The 18,205-nt window shown below is 41.1% G+C and overlaps 1 protein-coding gene across 4 annotated transcripts in view; it reads left to right on the top strand.

Moving 5' to 3' along the window:
• The window catches only part of LOC139422837 (ras-specific guanine nucleotide-releasing factor 2-like), a 77,633-nt gene that overhangs the window by 48,870 nt on the left and 10,558 nt on the right, over positions 1-18,205 (top strand). For 3 of the 4 annotated variants that reach the window (XM_071174236.1, XM_071174235.1, XM_071174234.1), the window contains 4 exons: positions 7,764-8,326; positions 8,469-8,696; positions 8,880-8,986; positions 17,919-18,031. In XM_071174236.1, the coding sequence (XP_071030337.1) occupies positions 7,764-8,326; positions 8,469-8,696; positions 8,880-8,986; positions 17,919-18,031 (1,011 nt within the window). The remainder of the gene's footprint in view (positions 1-7,763; positions 8,327-8,468; positions 8,697-8,879; positions 8,987-17,918; positions 18,032-18,205) is intronic. The other variant, XM_071174237.1, reaches the window with a different exon arrangement.

The raw sequence follows: 18,205 nt of genomic DNA, 5'->3' as shown, positions 1-18,205 counted from the left end.
GTTCATACAGTTCATCCTTCATTTCAGTCATACAATAGATTCTTCATTTCACTCATACAATAGATTCTTAATTTCACTCATACAGTAGTTCATACAGTTCATCCTTCATTTCGGTCATACAATAGATTCTTCATTTCACTCCTACAATAGTTTGTGCAGTACATCCTTCATTTCACTCATACATTAGATCCTTAATTTCACTCATACAGTAGTTTATACAGTAGATCCTTCATTTCACTCATATAGTAGATCCTTCATTTCACTCATACAGTAGATCCTTCATTTCACTCTTACAGTAGTTCATACAGTAGATCCTTCATTTCACTCATACAGTAGTTCATACAGTACATGCTTCATTTCACTCTTACAGTAGTTCATACAGTAGATCCTTCATTTCACTCATACAGTAGATCCTTCATTTCACTCATACAGTAGATCCTTCATTTCACTCTTACAGTAGTTCATACAGTAGATCCTTCATTTCACTCATACAGTAGTTCATACAGTACATGCTTCATTTCACTCTTACAGTAGTTCATACATTAGATTCTTCATTTCACTCATGCAGTAAATGATACAGTAGATCCTTAATTTCACTCATACAGTAGATCCTTCATTTCACTCTTACAGTAGAGACTTCATTTCACTCATACAGTAGATCCTTCATTTCACTCATACAGTAGATTCTTCATTTCACTCATACAGTAGATCCTTAATTTCACTCATACAGTACATCCTTCATTTCACTCATACAGTAGATCCTTCATTTCACTCATACAGTAGATCCTTCATTTCACTCATACAGTAGATTCTTCATTTCACTTATACAGTAGTTCATACATAGATTATTTTATTTCACTCATACAGCAGTTCATACATTATATCCTTCATTTCACTCATACAGTAGTTCATACAGTACATCCATAATTTCACTCATACAGTAGTTCATACATTAGATCATTAATTTCACTCATACAGTAGTTCATACAGTACATCCTTCATTTCACTCATACAGTACATCCTTCATTTCACTCATACAGTAGATCCTTCATTTCACTCATACATTAGATCCTTAATTTCACTCACACAATACATCCTTAATTTCACTCACACAATACATCCTTAATTTCACTCACACAATACATCCTTCATTTCACTCATACAGTAGATCCTTCATTTCACTCATACAGTAGTGCATACAGTAGATTCTTCATTTCACTCTTACAGTAGTTCATACAGTAGATCCTTCATTTCACTCCTACAGTAGTTCATACAGTAGATCCTTCATTTCACTCACACAATACATCCTTAATTTCACTCATATAGTAGTTCACACAGTGGATACTTTATTTCACTTATACAGTAATTCATACAGTATATTCTTAATTTCACTCATACAGTAATTCATACAGTAGATCCATCATTTCACTCCTACAGTAGATTCTTCATTTCACTCATACATTAGATCCTTCATTTCACTCACACAATACATCCTTCATTTCACTCACACAATACATCCTTAATTTCACTCACACAATACATCCTTCATTTCACTCATACAGTAGATTCTTCATTTCACTCTTACAGTAGATTCTTCATTTCACTCTTACAGTAGTTCATGCAGTACATCCTTCATTTCACTCATACAGTAGTTCATACAGTAGATCCTTCATTTCACTCATACAGTAGATCCTTCATATCACTCATACAGTAGATTCTTCATTTCACTCCTACAATAGTTTGTGCAGTACATCCTTCATTTCACTCATACAGTAGTTCATACAGTTCATCCTTCATTTCAGTCATACAATAGATTCTTCATTTCACTCATACAATAGATTCTTCATTTCACTCATACAGTAGTTCATACAGTTCATCCTTCATTTCGGTCATACAATAGATTCTTCATTTCACTCATACAGTAGATTCTTAATTTCACCCCTACAATAGTTTGTGCAGTACATCCTTCATTTCACTCATACAGTAGATCCTTAATTTCACTCATACAGTAGTTTATACAGTAGATCCTTCATTTCACTCATACAGTAGTTCATACAGTACATGCTTCATTTCACTCTTACAGTAGTTCATACAGTAGATTCTTCATTTCACTCATGCAGTAAATGATACAGTAGATCCTTCATTTCACTCATACAGTAGATCCTTCATTTCACTCTTACAGTAGAGACTTCATTTCACTCATACAGTAGATCCTTCATTTCACTCATACAGTAGATTCTTCATTTCACTCATACAGTAGATCCTTCATTTCACTCATACAGTACATCCTTCATTTCACTCATACAGTAGATCCTTCATTTCACTCATACAGTAGATTCTTCATTTCACTTATACAGTAGTTCATACATAGATTATTTTATTTCACTCATACAGCAGTTCATACATTATATCCTTCATTTCACTCATACAGTAGTTCATACAGTACATCCATAATTTAACTCATACAGTAGTTCATACATTGTATCCTTCATTTCACTCATACAGTAGTTCATACAATATATCCTTCATTTCACTCATACAGTTGTTCATACATTAGATCATTCATTTCTCTCATACAGTAGTTCATACAGTACATCCTTCATTTCACTCATACAGTACATCCTTCATTTCACTCATACAGTAGATCCTTCATTTCACTCATACATTAGATCCTTAATTTCACTCACACAATACATCCTTAATTTCACTCACACAATACATCCTTAATTTCACTCACACAATACATCCTTCATTTCACTCATACAGTAGATCCTTCATTTCACTCATACAGTAGTTCATACAGTAGATTCTTCATTTCAATCTTACAGTAGTTCATACAGTAGATCCTTCATTTCACTCCTACAGTAGTTCATACAGTAGATCCTTCATTTCACTCACACAATACATCCTTAATTTCACTCATATAGTAGTTCACACAGTGGATACTTTATTTCACTTATACAGTAATTCATACAGTATATTCTTAATTTCACTCATACAGTAATTCATACAGTAGATCCATCATTTCACTCCTACAGTAGATTCTTCATTTCACTCATACAGTAGATTCTTCATTTCACTCCTACAATAGTTTGTGCAGTACATCCTTCATTTCACTCATACAGTTGTTCATACAGTAGATCCTTCATTTCACTCATACAGTAGTTCATACAGTTCATCCTTCATTTCAGTCATACAATAGATTCTTCATTTCACTCATACAATAGATTCTTCATTTCACTCATACAGTAGTTCATACAGTTCATCCTTCATTTCGGTCATACAATAGATTCTTCATTTCACTCATACAGTAGATTCTTAATTTCACCCCTACAATAGTTTGTGCAGTACATCCTTCATTTCACTCATACAGTAGATCCTTAATTTCACTCATACAGTAGTTTATACAGTAGATCCTTCATTTCACTCATACAGTAGTTCATACAGTAGATCCTTAATTTCACTCATACAATACATCCTTCATTTCACTCACACAATACATCCTTCATTTCACTCATACAGTAGATTCTTCATTTCACTCTTACAGTAGATTCTTAATTTCACTCATGCAGTACATCCTTCATTTCACTCATACAGTAGTTCATACAGTAGATCCTTCATTTCACTCCTACAGTAGTTCATACAGTAGATCCTTCATTTCACTCACACAATACATCCTTCATTTCACTCATACAGTAGTTCATATAGTATATTCTTAATTTCACTCATACAGTAATTCATCAGTACATCCTTCATTTCACTCATACAGTAGATTCTTCATTTCACTCATTCAGTAGATTCTTCATTTCACTCTTACAGTAGATTCTTCATTTCACTCTTACAGTAGATTCTTCATTTCACTCATTCAGTAGATTCTTCATTTCACTCTTACAATAGTTTGTGCAGTACATCCTTCATTTCACTCATACAGTAGATCCCTCTTTACACTCATACAGTAGATCATATAGTATATCCTTAATTTCACTCATACAGTTGTTCATACAGTAGATCCTTCATTTCACTCATACAGTAGTTCATACAGTTCATCCTTCATTTCAGTCATACAATAGATTCTTCATTTCACTCATACAGTAGTTCATACAGTTCATCCTTCATTTCGGTCATACAATAGATTCTTCATTTCACTCATACAGTAGATTCTTAATTTCACTCATACAGTAGATTCTTCATTTCACTCCTACAATAGTTTGTGCAGTACATCCTTAATTTCACTCATACAGTAGTTCATACAGTAGATCCTTCATTTCACTCATACAGTAGTTCATACAGTAGATCCTTCATTTCACTCATACAGTAGTTCATACAGTAGATACTTCATTTCACTCCTACAGTAGTTCATACAGTAGATCCTTCATTTCACTCTTACAGTAGTTCATGCAGTACATCCTTCATTTCACTCATACAGTAGTTCATACAGTAGATCCTTAATTTCACTCCTACAGTAGTTCATACTGTAGATCCTTCATTTCACTCACACAATACATCCTTCATTTCACTCATACAGTAGTTCACACAGTGGATACTTTATTTCACTCATACAGTAATTCATACAGTATATTCTTCATTTCACTCATACAGTAATTCATACAGTACATCCTTCATTTCACTCATACAGTAGATTCTTCATTTCACTCATTCAGTAGATTCTTCATTTCACTCTTACAGTAGTATTGTATCCTTCATTTCACTCATACAGTAGTTCATACAATATATCCTTCATTTCACTCATACAGTAGTTCATACATTAGATCATTCATTTCTCTCATACAGTAGTTCATACAGTACATCCTTCATTTCACTCATACAGTACATCCTTCATTTCACTCATACAGTAGATCCCTCTTTACACTCATACAGTAGTTCATATAGTATATCCTTCATTTCACTCATACAGTAGTTCATACAGTAGATCCTTCATTTCACTCACACAATACATCCTTCATTTCACTCACACAATACATCCTTCATTTCACTCATACAGTAGATTCTTAATTTCACTCTTACAGTAGATTCTTCATTTCACTCATGCAGTACATCCTTCATTTCACTCATACAGTAGTTCATACAGTAGATCCTTAATTTCACTCCTACAGTAGTTCATACAGTAGATCCTTCATTTCACTCACACAATACATCCTTCATTTCACTCATACAGTAGTTCACACAGTGGATACTTTATTTCACTCATACAGTAATTCATACAGTATATTCTTCATTTCACTCATACAGTAATTCATACAGTACATCCTTCATTTCACTCATACAGTAGATTCTTCATTTCACTCATTCAGTAGATTCTTAATTTCACTCTTACAGTATATTCTTAATTTCACTCTTACAGTAGTTCATGCAGTACATCCTTCATTTCACTCATACAGTAGATTCTTCATTTCACTCCTACAATAGTTTGTGCAGTACATACTTCATTTCACTCATACAGTAGATCCCTCTTTACACTCATACAGTAGTTCATATAGTATATCCTTATTTTCACTCATACAGTTGTTCATACAGTAGATCCTTCATTTCACTCATACAGTAGTTCATACAGTTCATCCTTCATTTCAGTCATACAATAGATTCTTCATTTCACTCATACAATAGATTCTTCATTTCACTCATACAGTAGTTCATACAGTTCATCCTTCATTTCGGTCATACAATAGATTCTTCATTTCACTCATACAGTAGATTCTTCATTTCACTCATACAGTAGATTCTTCATTTCACTCCTACAATAGTTTGTGCAGTACATCCTTAATTTCACTCATACAGTAGTTCATACATTATATCCTTCATTTCACTCATACAGTAGTTTATACAATACATCCTTCATTTCACTCATACAGTAGTTCATACATTATATCCTTCATTTCACTCATACAGTAGTTTATACAGTAGATCCTTCATTTCACTCATACAGTAGTTTATACAGTAGATCCTTCATTTCACTCATACAGTAGTTCATACAGTAGTTTATACAGTAGTTTATACAGTAGATCCTTCATTTCACTCATACAGTAGTTTATACAGTAGATCCTTCATTTCACTCATACAGTAGTTTATACAGTAGATCCTTCATTTCACTCATACAGTAGTTTATACAGTAGATCCTTCATTTCACTCATACAGTAGTTTATACAGTAGATCCTTCATTTCACTCATACAGTGGCTCATACAGTAGATCCTTCATTTCACTCATACAGTAGTTTATACAGTAGATCCTTCATTTCACTCATACAGTGGCTCATACAGTAAGTACATCCTTTAAAACAAAAATATTGTAACATGAATTGTAACATTCTGTTATAAATAGCACATGTTCAACTTAATGAAAAACAACTTTTCCCATCTCAAATTACTATAGTAAGTGTCTTTACAAGGTTGACGATTTTGTGAGGGGCGGAGGTTGAACCCAGGTGCAGAGAATGGACCAGATGAGGAATCAACAATTTGAGATAAACGTAAATATAAGGATAACAGTGATACTGGGAAAAACAACCAACACTGGACAACTCACTCTGGGGACGAACACCTAGGGAACAGAAATCAAGCTACTGCAAAGCGATACAGAAAACACACCTCTCTTAGAGGGAAATTATAATTAGTAATAGGACACACCTGAGTGTCATTTAATGTCTCCTGGGCGGTCTCTGCCACCCTCTTGTGACAGTTGGAATCATGACAGATTTCATCTTAAATCAGCCATAAATCCCCTTGTGACGGGGGAAGAAAGCTTGCTTTGTGCAACAAGGACGAGCAATTGAATGCAAGCTTCACACAAACATTTTTTATTGTTTAAACATTTCTAGCCTATCTATGGGTAACAGGGTTGACTTGTAATGCTCGACCCGCTTAGTTTTCCACCCCAAAACACTAGAAAATGGCCAAAAAGCGAATCAGTTCACATGCTTTGACAATATGATCTGACTATTAGATGTTCAATGTTTCTTTAAAAAACATTAACACTTGACAGGTATTTTTTTTTACCTTACATTTAATCACTAATCACATTAAATACATAATACATCTTCAGAAATGACTTAATACTTCAGAAATGACTTAATACTTCAGAAATGACTTAATACTTCAGAAATGAGTTAGTACTTCAGAAATGACTTAATACTTCAGAAATGAGTTAGTACTTCAGAAATGACTTAATACTTCAGAAATGAGTTAGTACTTCAGAAATGACTTAATACTTCAGAAATGAGTTAGTACTTCAGAAATGACTTAATACTTCAGAAATGAGTTAGTACTTCAGAAATGACTTAATACTTCAGAAATGAGTTAGTACTTCAGAAATGACTTAATACTTCAGAAATGACTTTCTTAAAGCAACAAAATAATGAGGGCTTTACAATGATGGTGAAAACTTGGATAAATGTTGGGTTCAAATCGTCCTAGAAGTCAGAGGGTGCACAGAGGGAGATGTCATGATGCTGAGCTTTGGCACTTTAGCAAGTTTATATTCATATAAAAACTTTTGGAATTTTGGTATATAGGTCACTTAATTTAATATAACAAGCTTTTAAAATTCAATATTTGTGCACAATTTCTTCCTAAAATATCAAAAGGCACTCATTTCGTGGAATGACCCAGTTGCAGCGGTTTGTCACATGACGTCTTTCTCAGTAGAAATAAGTGTGTCCATTTTTCCTTTCTCCTCATCTTCTTCTACCTTTGGTCTCTCCTCTGCTCTTCTTATCCCACGCCTCTCTTCTCTCCTCTCCTCCTCTCAGGTCTCTGGAGTTGTTCTTTGCTACCAACCAGGGGACGTGGGGCGGCGAGCACTTCAACAACAAATCTCCCCGTCTCTGTCGCAAGTTCTCCTCTCCTCCTCTCACCACCCCCTCTCTCACCTCCTCCCCTGGCCACTCCTGCAAACTCTCCCTCTCCTCCCCCTTCCACTCCCGCAAACTTTCCCTCTCCTCCCCCTTCTCCTCCAAGGCAGGAGTCCTAGAACTCTCCACCCCTTCCTCCTCTGCTGCTAACTCCCCCACCTCCTCCCACCCTCCCTCCTTCTCCTCCCCGTCTCCCACCTCCACCCTGGCTCCTTCAGTGTTCTCGTCCCCCCCTCCCACCTCCAACCGGGCTCCGTCAGGGTTCTCGTCCCCCCCTCTCACCTGCACGCGGGCTCCCAGCCTGCCAACAATCCCGGGGCTCTCCAACTCCCCTCACACCACCTCTCTGGACCATCCTCCCAGTTCTCCGGAACCTGCCCCCCCAACGCTGGAAGACGGAGGAGGAGACATGCCACGCATCGACGCCTGCTGTGGGAAACTCAGACGCAGCATCCGCAGTGGTAGGCTGGCACACACACATGCAAGAACACACACACACAAACATACACACACACATGCAGGAACACACACACATGCAGGAACACACGAACACACACACAAATAACGCACACTTACTGAGTGCCTGTGTATTTTAATTAACAGCTGTTCTGGAGACCGTTTCTCTGGAGAAGTTTCTTCCAGAGTCTAACCCTCAAGTCAGCGAGGACCGAGTCCCCCTGACGGAGTCCCCCTGTCGCTCCCCCTCTACACACCGACACATGCGATACAGACAGTCTGGAGGCTCCACGGGGGAGAACAATCGTGGTACGATGTCACCAGCCTCAGCCTATGCTATTGCAACAGCAGCCGCCGGACACAGCAGTTCCCAGGGTAAAAGACAAAATCAACACCTGGTAAATACCTGCGTCGTAAATTTCCTTCTTTGACTCTCACTTTCTCCTTATCTCTCTCTCTCTCTCCCTCTCTCTCTCAACTCTCTCTCAACTCTCTCTCTCTCTCTCTCTCTCTCTCTCTCTCTCTCTCTCTCTCTCTCTCTCTCTCTCTCTCTCTCAGGTTTCAATAATAGCGAGAGGACCTGTGACAAGGAGTTTATCATCCGTAGAGCTGCTACCAACAGAGTCCTCAATGTACTGCGTCACTGGGTCTCCAAGCACTCACAGGTCTGAACCACACTCAGACACACACACACACACACACACACACAGAGTGTGTACTACTTCCGGCGCCGACAGAGATGGCCGCCTCGCTTCGCGTTCCTAGGAAACTATGCAGTTTTTTTACGTGTTATTTCTTACATTGGTACCCCAGGTAATCTTAGGTTTCATTACATACAGTCGGGAAGAACTACTGAACATAAGAGGAGCGTCAACTCACCATCAGTACGACGAAGAATATGACTTTCCCGGAGCGGATCCTGTGTTCTGCCTTCCACCCAGGACAACGGAATGGATCCCAGCCTGCGACCCAAAACAACGACGTCGTAAAAGAGGCAAGCGAAGCGGTCTTCTGGTCAGGCTCCGGAGACGGGCACATCGCGCGCCACTCCCTAGCATACTACTCGCCAATGTCCAGTCTTTTGACAACAAGGTTGATGAAATCTGAGCAAGGGTAGCATTCCAGAGAGACATCAGAGACTGTAACGTTCTTTGCTTCACGGAAACATGGCTCACTGGAGAGACGCTATCGGAGTCGGTGCAGCCAGCTGGTTTCTCCACGCATCGCGCCGACAGAAACAAACATCTTTCTGGTAAGAAGCGGGGCGGGGGCGTATGCTTTATGGTTAAAAAACAACATACAGGAACTCAAGTCCTTCTGTTCACCTGATTTAGAATTCCTCACCATCAAATGTCGACCGCATTATCTACCAAGGGAATTCTCTTTGATTATAATCACAGCCGTATATATTCCCCCCCAAGCAGACACATCGATGGCTCTGAACAAACTGTATTTGACTCTTTGCAAGCTGGAATCCACATATCCTGAGACTGCATTCATTGTAGCTGGGAATTTTAACAAGGCTAATCTGAAACAAGACTCCCTAAATTGTATCAGCATATCGATTGCGCAACCAGGGCTGGTAAAACCTTGGATCATTGCTATTCTAACTTCCGCGATGCATATAAGGCCCTCCCCCGCCCTCCTTTCAGAAAAGCTGACCACGACTCCATTTTGTTGCTCCCTGCCTACAGACAGAAGCTAAAACAAGAAGCTCCCACGCTGAGGTCTGTTCAACGCTGGTCCGACCACTCTGATTCCACGCTCCAAGACTGCTTCCATCACGTGGACTGGGATATGTTTCGTATTGCGTCAAACAACAACATTGACGAATACGCTGATTCGGTGAGCGAGTTCATTAGAACGGGCGTTGAAGATGTCGTTCCCATAGCAACGATTAAAACATTCCCAAACCAGAAACCGTGGATTGATGGCAGCATTCGCGTGAAACTGAAAGTGCGAACCACTGCTTTTAATCAGGGCAAGGTGACCGGAAACATGACCGAATGCAAACAGTGTAGCTATTCCCTCCGCAAGGCAATCAAGCAAGCTAAGCGTCAGTATAGAGACAAAGTAGAATCGCAATTCAACAGCTCAGACACAAGAGGTATGTGGCAGGGTCTACAGTCAATCACGGATTACAAAAAGAAAACCAGCCCAGTCACGGACCAGGATGCCTTGCTCCCAGGCAGACAAAATAACTTTTTTGCCCGCTTTGAGGACAAACTACATGACTGTAGTTGACATGACTGGACTGTAGCTTTTACAGTGCCACTGACACGGCCCGCAACCAAAACATGCAGACTCTCCTTCACTGCAGCCGAGGTGAGTAAAACATTTAAACGTGTTAACCCTCGCAAGGCTGCAGGCCCAGACGGCATCCCCAGCCGCGCCCTCAGAGCATGCGCAGACCAGCTGGCTGGTGTGTTTACGGACATATTCAATCAATCCCTATCCCAGTCTGCTGTTCCCACATGCTTCAAGAGGGCCACCATTGTTCCTGTTCCCAAGAAAGCTAAGGTAACTGAGCTAAACGACTACCGCCCCGTAGCACTCACGTCCGTCATCATGAAGTGCTTTGAGAGACTAGTCGAGGACCATATCACCTCCACCCTACCTGACACCCTAGACCCACTCCAAGTTGCTTACCGCCCAAATAGGTCCACAGACGATGCAATCTCAACCACACTGCACACTGCCCTAACCCATCTGGACAAGAGGAATACCTATGTGAGAATGCTGTTCATCGACTACAGCTCAGCATTTAACACCATAGTACCCTCCAAACTCATCATTAAGCTTGAGACCCTGGGTCTCGACCCCGCCCTGTGCAACTGGGTACTGGACTTCCTGACGGGCCGCCCCCAGGTGGTGAGGGTAGGTAACAACATCTCCACCCCGCTGATCCTCAACACTGGTGCCCTACAAGGGTGCGTTCTGAGCCCTCTCCTCTACTCCCTGCTCACCCACGACTGCGTGGCCACGCACGCCTCCAACTCAATCATCAAGTTTGCGGACGACACAACAGTGGTGGGCTTGATTACCAACAACGACGAGACGGCCTACAGGGAGGAGGTGAGGGCCCTCGGAGTGTGGTGTCAGGAAAATAACCTCACACTCAACAAAACTAAGGAGATGATTGTGGACTTCAGGTAACAGCAGAGGGAACACCCCCCTATCCACATTGATGGAACAGTAGTGGAGAGGGTAGTAAGTTTTAAGTTCCTCGGCGTACACATCACAGACAAACTGAATTGGTCCACCCACACAGACGGCATCGTGAAGAAGGCGCAGCAGCGCCTCTTCAACCTCAGGAGGCTGAAGAAATTCGGCTTGTCACCAAAAGCACTCACAAACTTCTACAGATGCACAATCGAGAGCATCTGGTCGGGCTGTATCACCGCCTGGTACGGCAACTGCTCTGCCCACAACCGTGGCTGTTTAACAGTCTGATGGCCTTGAGATAGAAGCTGTTTTTCAGTCTCTCGGTCCCAGCTTTGATACACCTGTACTGACCTCGCCTTCTGGATGATAGCGGGGTGAACAGGCAGTGGCTCGGGTGGTTGTTGTCCTTGATGATCTTTATGGCCTTCCTGTGACATCGAGTGGTGTAGGTGTCCAGAGGGTAGTGAGGTCTGCACAACGCATCACCGGGGGCAAACTACCTGCCCTCCAGGACACCTACACCACCCGATGTCACAGGAAGGCCATAAAGATCATCAAGGACAACAACCACCCGAGCCACTGCCTGTTCACCCCGCTATCATCCAGAAGGCGAGGTCAGTACAGGTGTATCAAAGCTGGGACCGAGAGACTGAAAAACAGCTTCTATCTCAAGGCCATCAGACTGTTAAACAGCCACCACTAACATTGAGTGGCTGCTGCCAACACACTGACTCAACTCCAGCCACTTTAATAATGGGAATTGATGGGAATTGATGTAAATATATCACTAGCCACTTTAAACAATGCTACCTAATATAAGGTTTACATACCCTACATTATTCATCTCATATGTATACGTATATACTGTACTCTATATCATCTACTGCATCTTTATGTAATACATGTATCACTAGCCACTTTAAACTATGCCACTTTGTTTACATACTCATCTCATATGTATATACTGTACTCGATACCATCTACTGCATCTTGCCTATGCCGCTCTGTACCATCACTCATTCATATATCTTTATGTACATATTCTTTATTCCTTTACACTTGTGTGTATAAGGTAGTAGTTTTGGAATTGTTAGCTAGATTACTCATTGGTTATTACTGCATTATCGGAACTAGAAGCACAAGCATTTCGCTACACTCGCATTAACATCTGCTAACCATGTGTATGTGACAAATAAAATTTGATTTGATTTGACACACACACACACACACACTGCCTACCCTCTGCCAGACCTGCTCTGTACTCGTGATGCCCAGAGAAATGTCACTCTGCTCCCCAGGGGCCCTCTGGTGTTCTGGCGACTGTAGTAGACATGACTGGACTGTAGTAGACATGACTGTAGTAGACATGACTGGACTGTAGTTGACATGACTGGACTGTAGTAGACATGACTGGACTGTAGTAGACATGACTGGACTGTAGTAGACATGACTGTAGTAGACATGACTGGATTATAGTAGACATGACTGGACTGTAGTAGACATGACTGTAGTTGACATGACTGGACTGTAGTAGACATGACTGGACTGTAGTTGACATGACTGTAGTTGACATGACTGGACTGTAGTAGACATGACTGGACTGTAGTTGACATGACTGGACTGTAGTAGACATGACTGTAGTTGACATGACTGGACTGTAGTAGACATGACTGGACTGTAGTAGACATGACTGGACTGTAGTAGACATGACTGGATTGTAGTAGACATGACTGTAGTAGACATGACTGGACTGTAGTAGACATGACTGGACTGTAGTAGACATGACTGGACTGTAGTAGACATGACTGGACTGTAGTAGACATGACTGGACTGTAGTAGACATGACTGTAGTAGACATGACTGGACTGTAGTAGACATGACTGTAGTAGACATGACTGGACTGTAGTAGACATGACTGGACTGTAGTAGACATGACTGGACTGTAGTAGACATGACTGTAGTAGACATGACTGGACTGTAGTAGACATGACTGGACTTTAGTAGACATGACTGGACTGTAGTAGACATGACTGTAGTAGACATGACTGGACTGTAGTTGACATGACTGTAGTAGACATGACTGGACTGTAGTTGACATGACTGGACTGTAGTAGACATGACTGGAATGTAGTAGACATGACTGTAGTAGACATGACTGGACTGTAGTAGACATGACTGGACTGTAGTAGACATGACTGTAGTAGACATGACTGGACTGTAGTAGACATGACTGGACTGTAGTTGACATGACTGGACTGTAGTAGACATGACTGGAGTAGACATGACTGGACTGTAGTAGACATGACTGGACTGTAGTAGACATGACTGGACTGTAGTAGACATGACTGTAGTAGACATGACTGGACTGTAGTTGACATGACTGTAGTAGACATGACTGGACTGTAGTAGACATGACTGGACTGTAGTAGACATGACTGGACTGTAGTAGACATGACTGTAGTAGACATGATTGGACTGTAGTTGACATGACTGGACTGTAGTAGACATGACTGGACTGTAGTAGACATGACTGTAGTAGACATGACTGGACTGTAGTTGACATGACTGTAGTAGACATGACTGGACTGTAGTTGACATGACTGGACAGTAGTAGACATGACTGGACTGTAGTAGACATGACTGTAGTAGACATGACTGGACTGTAGTTGACATGACTGGACTGTAGTAGACATGACTGGACTGTAGTAGACATGACTGGACTGTAGTAGACATGACTGGACTGTAGTTGACATGACTGGACTGTAGTAGACATGACTGTAGTAGACATGACTGGACTGTAGGAGACATGACTGTAGTAGACATGACTGGACTGTAGTTGACATGACTGGACTGTAGTAGACATGACTGGACTGTAGTAGACATGACTGGACTGTAGTAGACATGACTGGACTGTAGTAGACATGACTGGACTGTAGTTGACATGACTGGACTGTAGTAGACATGACTGTAGTAGACATAACTGGACTGTAGTAGACATGACTGTAGTAGACATGACTGGACTGTAGTAGACATGACTGGATTGTAGTAGACATGACTGGATTGTAGTAGACATGACTGGATTGTAGTAGACATGACTGGACTGTAGTAAACATGACTGGACTGTAGTAGACATGACTGGACTGTAGTTGACATGACTGGACTGTAGTAGACATGACTAGTAGACATGACTGGACTGTAGTAGACATGACTGGACTGTAGTAGACATGACTGGACTGTAGTAGACATGACTGTAGTAGACATGACTGGACTGTAGTAGACATGACTGTAGTAGACATGACTGTAGTTGACATGACTGGACTGTAATAGACATGACTGTAGTAGACATGACTGTAGTAGACATGACTGGACTGTAGTAGACATGACTGGACTGTAGTTGACATGACTGGACTGTAGTTGACATGACTGGACTGTAGTAGACATGACTGTAGTAGACATGACTGGACTGTAGTAGACATGACTGTAGTAGACATGACTGGACTGTAGTAGACATGACTGGATTGTAGTAGACATGACTGGATTGTAGTAGACATGACTGGACTGTAGTAGACATGACTGGACTGTAGTAGACATGACTGTAGTAGACATGACTGGACTGTAGTAGACATGACTGTAGTAGACATGACTGGACTGTAGTAGACATGACTGGATTGTAGTAGACATGACTGGATTGTAGTAGACATGACTGGACTGTAGTAGACATGACTGGACTGTAGTAGACATGACTGTAGTAGACATGACTGGACTGTAGTAGACATGACTGTAGTAGACATGACTGTAGTTGACATGACTGGACTGTAGTAGACATGACTGTAGTAGACATGACTGGACTGTAGTAGACATGACTGGATTGTAGTAGACATGACTGGATTGTAGTAGACATGACTGGATTGTAGTAGACATGACTGTAGTAGACATGACTGGATTGTAGTAGACATGACTGTAGTAGACATGACTGGACTGTAGTAGACATGACTGGATTGTAGTAGACATGACTGTAGTAGACATGACTGGATTGTAGTAGACATGACTGTAGTAGACATGACTGGACTGTAGTAGACATGACTGGACTGTAGTAGACATGACTGTAGTAGACATGACTGGACTGTAGTAGACATGACTGGACTGTAGTAGACATGACTGGACTGTAGTAGACATGACTGTAGTTGACATGACTGGACTGTAGTAGACATGACTGGACTGTAGTTGACATGACTGGACTGTAGTAGACATGACTGGACTGTAGTTGACATGACTGGACTGTAGTAGACATGACTGTAGTAGACATGACTGGACTGTAGTAGACATGACTGGACTGTAGTAGACATGACTGTAGTAGACATGACTGGATTGTAGTAGACATGACTGGACTGTAGTAGACATGACTGTAGTTGACATGACTGGACTGTAGTAGACATGACTGGACTGTAATTGACATGACTGGATTGTAGTAGACATGACTGGATTGTAGTAGACATGACTGGACTGTAGTAGACATGACTGTAGTTGACATGACTGGACTGTAGTAGACATGACTGTAGTTGACATGACTGGACTGTAGTAGACATGACTGGACTGTAGTAGACATGACTGGACTGTAGTAGACATGACTGTAGTAGACATGACTGTAGTTGACATGACTGGACTGTAGTAGACATGACTGGACTGTAGTAGACATGACTGGACTGTAGTAGACATGACTGTAGTAGACATGACTGTAGTTGACATGACTGGACTGTAGTAGACATGACTGTAGTTGACATGACTGGACTGTAGTAGACATGACTGGACTGTAGTAGACATGACTGTAGTTGACATGACTGGACTGTAGTAGACATGACTGGACTGTAGTAGACATGACTGTAGTAGACATGACTGGATTGTAGTAGACATGACTGTAGGCTATTGCAGAAGCTGGGGGCATAGTAACTAAAGGCTGCCTCTCCATGCCTCTTGGTCTAGGCTTTGGGATAGTTAAAAGGCCAGTGCCAGAGGACATGAGGAACCTACTAGGTGCATAACTTAAAAGCATGTCTGACATTTATTCGGGTGTACAATTGTAGATTGATTTAAAAACCAATAAAATAATCTTAAAATGAATTCTAAAACTCACAGGCAGAAAATGCAGAGACCTTTAAACAGGTGTAATGTGTGTAATCTTTTTCAGTACCCGTGCTGCAGCATTCTCTATGTTTCACAGTTTACCAATGGCTTTCTTGGGTTGACCAGACAGGAGAGCATTACTTTAGTCAAATCTGCTTGTAATAAAAGCATGGATGAGTCTCTCTGTATCATCCTGAGAGAAATGGCCTCGCCTTGGCAATGTTCCTCAGGTGGTAAAAGGCTATTTTGGTCACATTCCTAATGTGTGATTCAAAATTGAGTTCAGAATCTAAAACAGCACCTAGGTTTTTTACCTGGTGTTTTATCTTTATTGTCCGTGAATTAAAATGTGCGGCCAGATTCTATCTCTGTGCTTTGGCTCCAACAATAAGCACCTCGGTCATGTCTTGATTCAGCTGGAGGAAGTTGTGAGACATCCAAGTATTTAAATCACTAATACAGTCTAATAATTTATCCGTGGAGCTAAAAATCCTCTGGTGACAGAAATGTAAAGTTGTCTATCGTTTGCATAACAGTGAAAATCAATGCTGTGCTTTCTGATAACACTGCCAAGGGGTAACATATATAAACTGAACTGTACCGGACCCAAATCAAACCTTGTGGAACGCCACTTGTGATAAATATTTTCTCTGAGTTATGCACACCAAGGGTGACAAAAAATCTTGACTGGTTTAATAGGTCCTAAACCAATTTAGAACTGGACCGAAGAGGCCAACCCACCTCTTCAGTCTGTCCAGAAGGACATCATGGTCAATGATAATGGACCTACATTCATACAGTTTCTTGACTGGGTCCAGCTCGCTAATTATCACCTAAATGAAAGCTAGAAATTCAGGGAGCATCAAACATTCCAAAAACAATAGATAGAGAGAGGACAATTGTTTTGCAAACTTTGACACAGAGGACATATAACACATTTTCAGTTCAGCCCTCCGGACCTTGTTGAAGACCGAATGCGGCCCCGGGTCAAAACGAGTTTGACACCGCTGGTTTAAAGCATCCTCTGTAGATGTATTGCACTGGAAATTATTGAGGAAATTATCTAAAAAATGTATGTGTGTGTGTGTGCGTGTGTGTGTGTGTGTGTGTGTGCGCCTGTGTGTGTGTGTGTGCTCCTGTGTGTGTGTGTGTGTGTGTGTGTGTGTGTGTGTGTGTGTGTGTGTGTGTGTGTGTGTGTGTGTGTGTGTGTGTGTGTGCGCCTGTGTGTGTGTGTGTGCGCCTGTGTGTGTGTGTGTGCGCCTGTGTGTGTGTGTGTGCGCCTGTGTGTGTGTGCGCCTGTGTGTGCGTCAGGACTTTGAGATGAACAGTGAGCTAAAGATGGGTGTAATGACTCTACTGGAGGAGGTGCTACGAGACCCTGACCTGCTGCCTCAGGAGAGGAAAGCCACTGGCAACATAGTAAGGTACACACATATACACAGACACACACACCACACACACACACACACACACATGCACACACCAGTGGAGGCTCCTCAGAGGAGTAAGGGGAGGACCATCATCTTCACTGAATTTCATAAAAATACAAATGTTAAAACATTTAAAAAGTTATCATTTTTAGATAAAACTATACTAAA

This window comes from Oncorhynchus clarkii, chromosome 12, assembly GCF_045791955.1.
Source record: "Oncorhynchus clarkii lewisi isolate Uvic-CL-2024 chromosome 12, UVic_Ocla_1.0, whole genome shotgun sequence".
Taxonomy (NCBI): Eukaryota; Metazoa; Chordata; class Actinopteri; order Salmoniformes; family Salmonidae; genus Oncorhynchus; species Oncorhynchus clarkii.
Note: the sequence above shows the minus strand (reverse complement) of the source record. Positions and strands in the feature narration are given on the sequence as shown.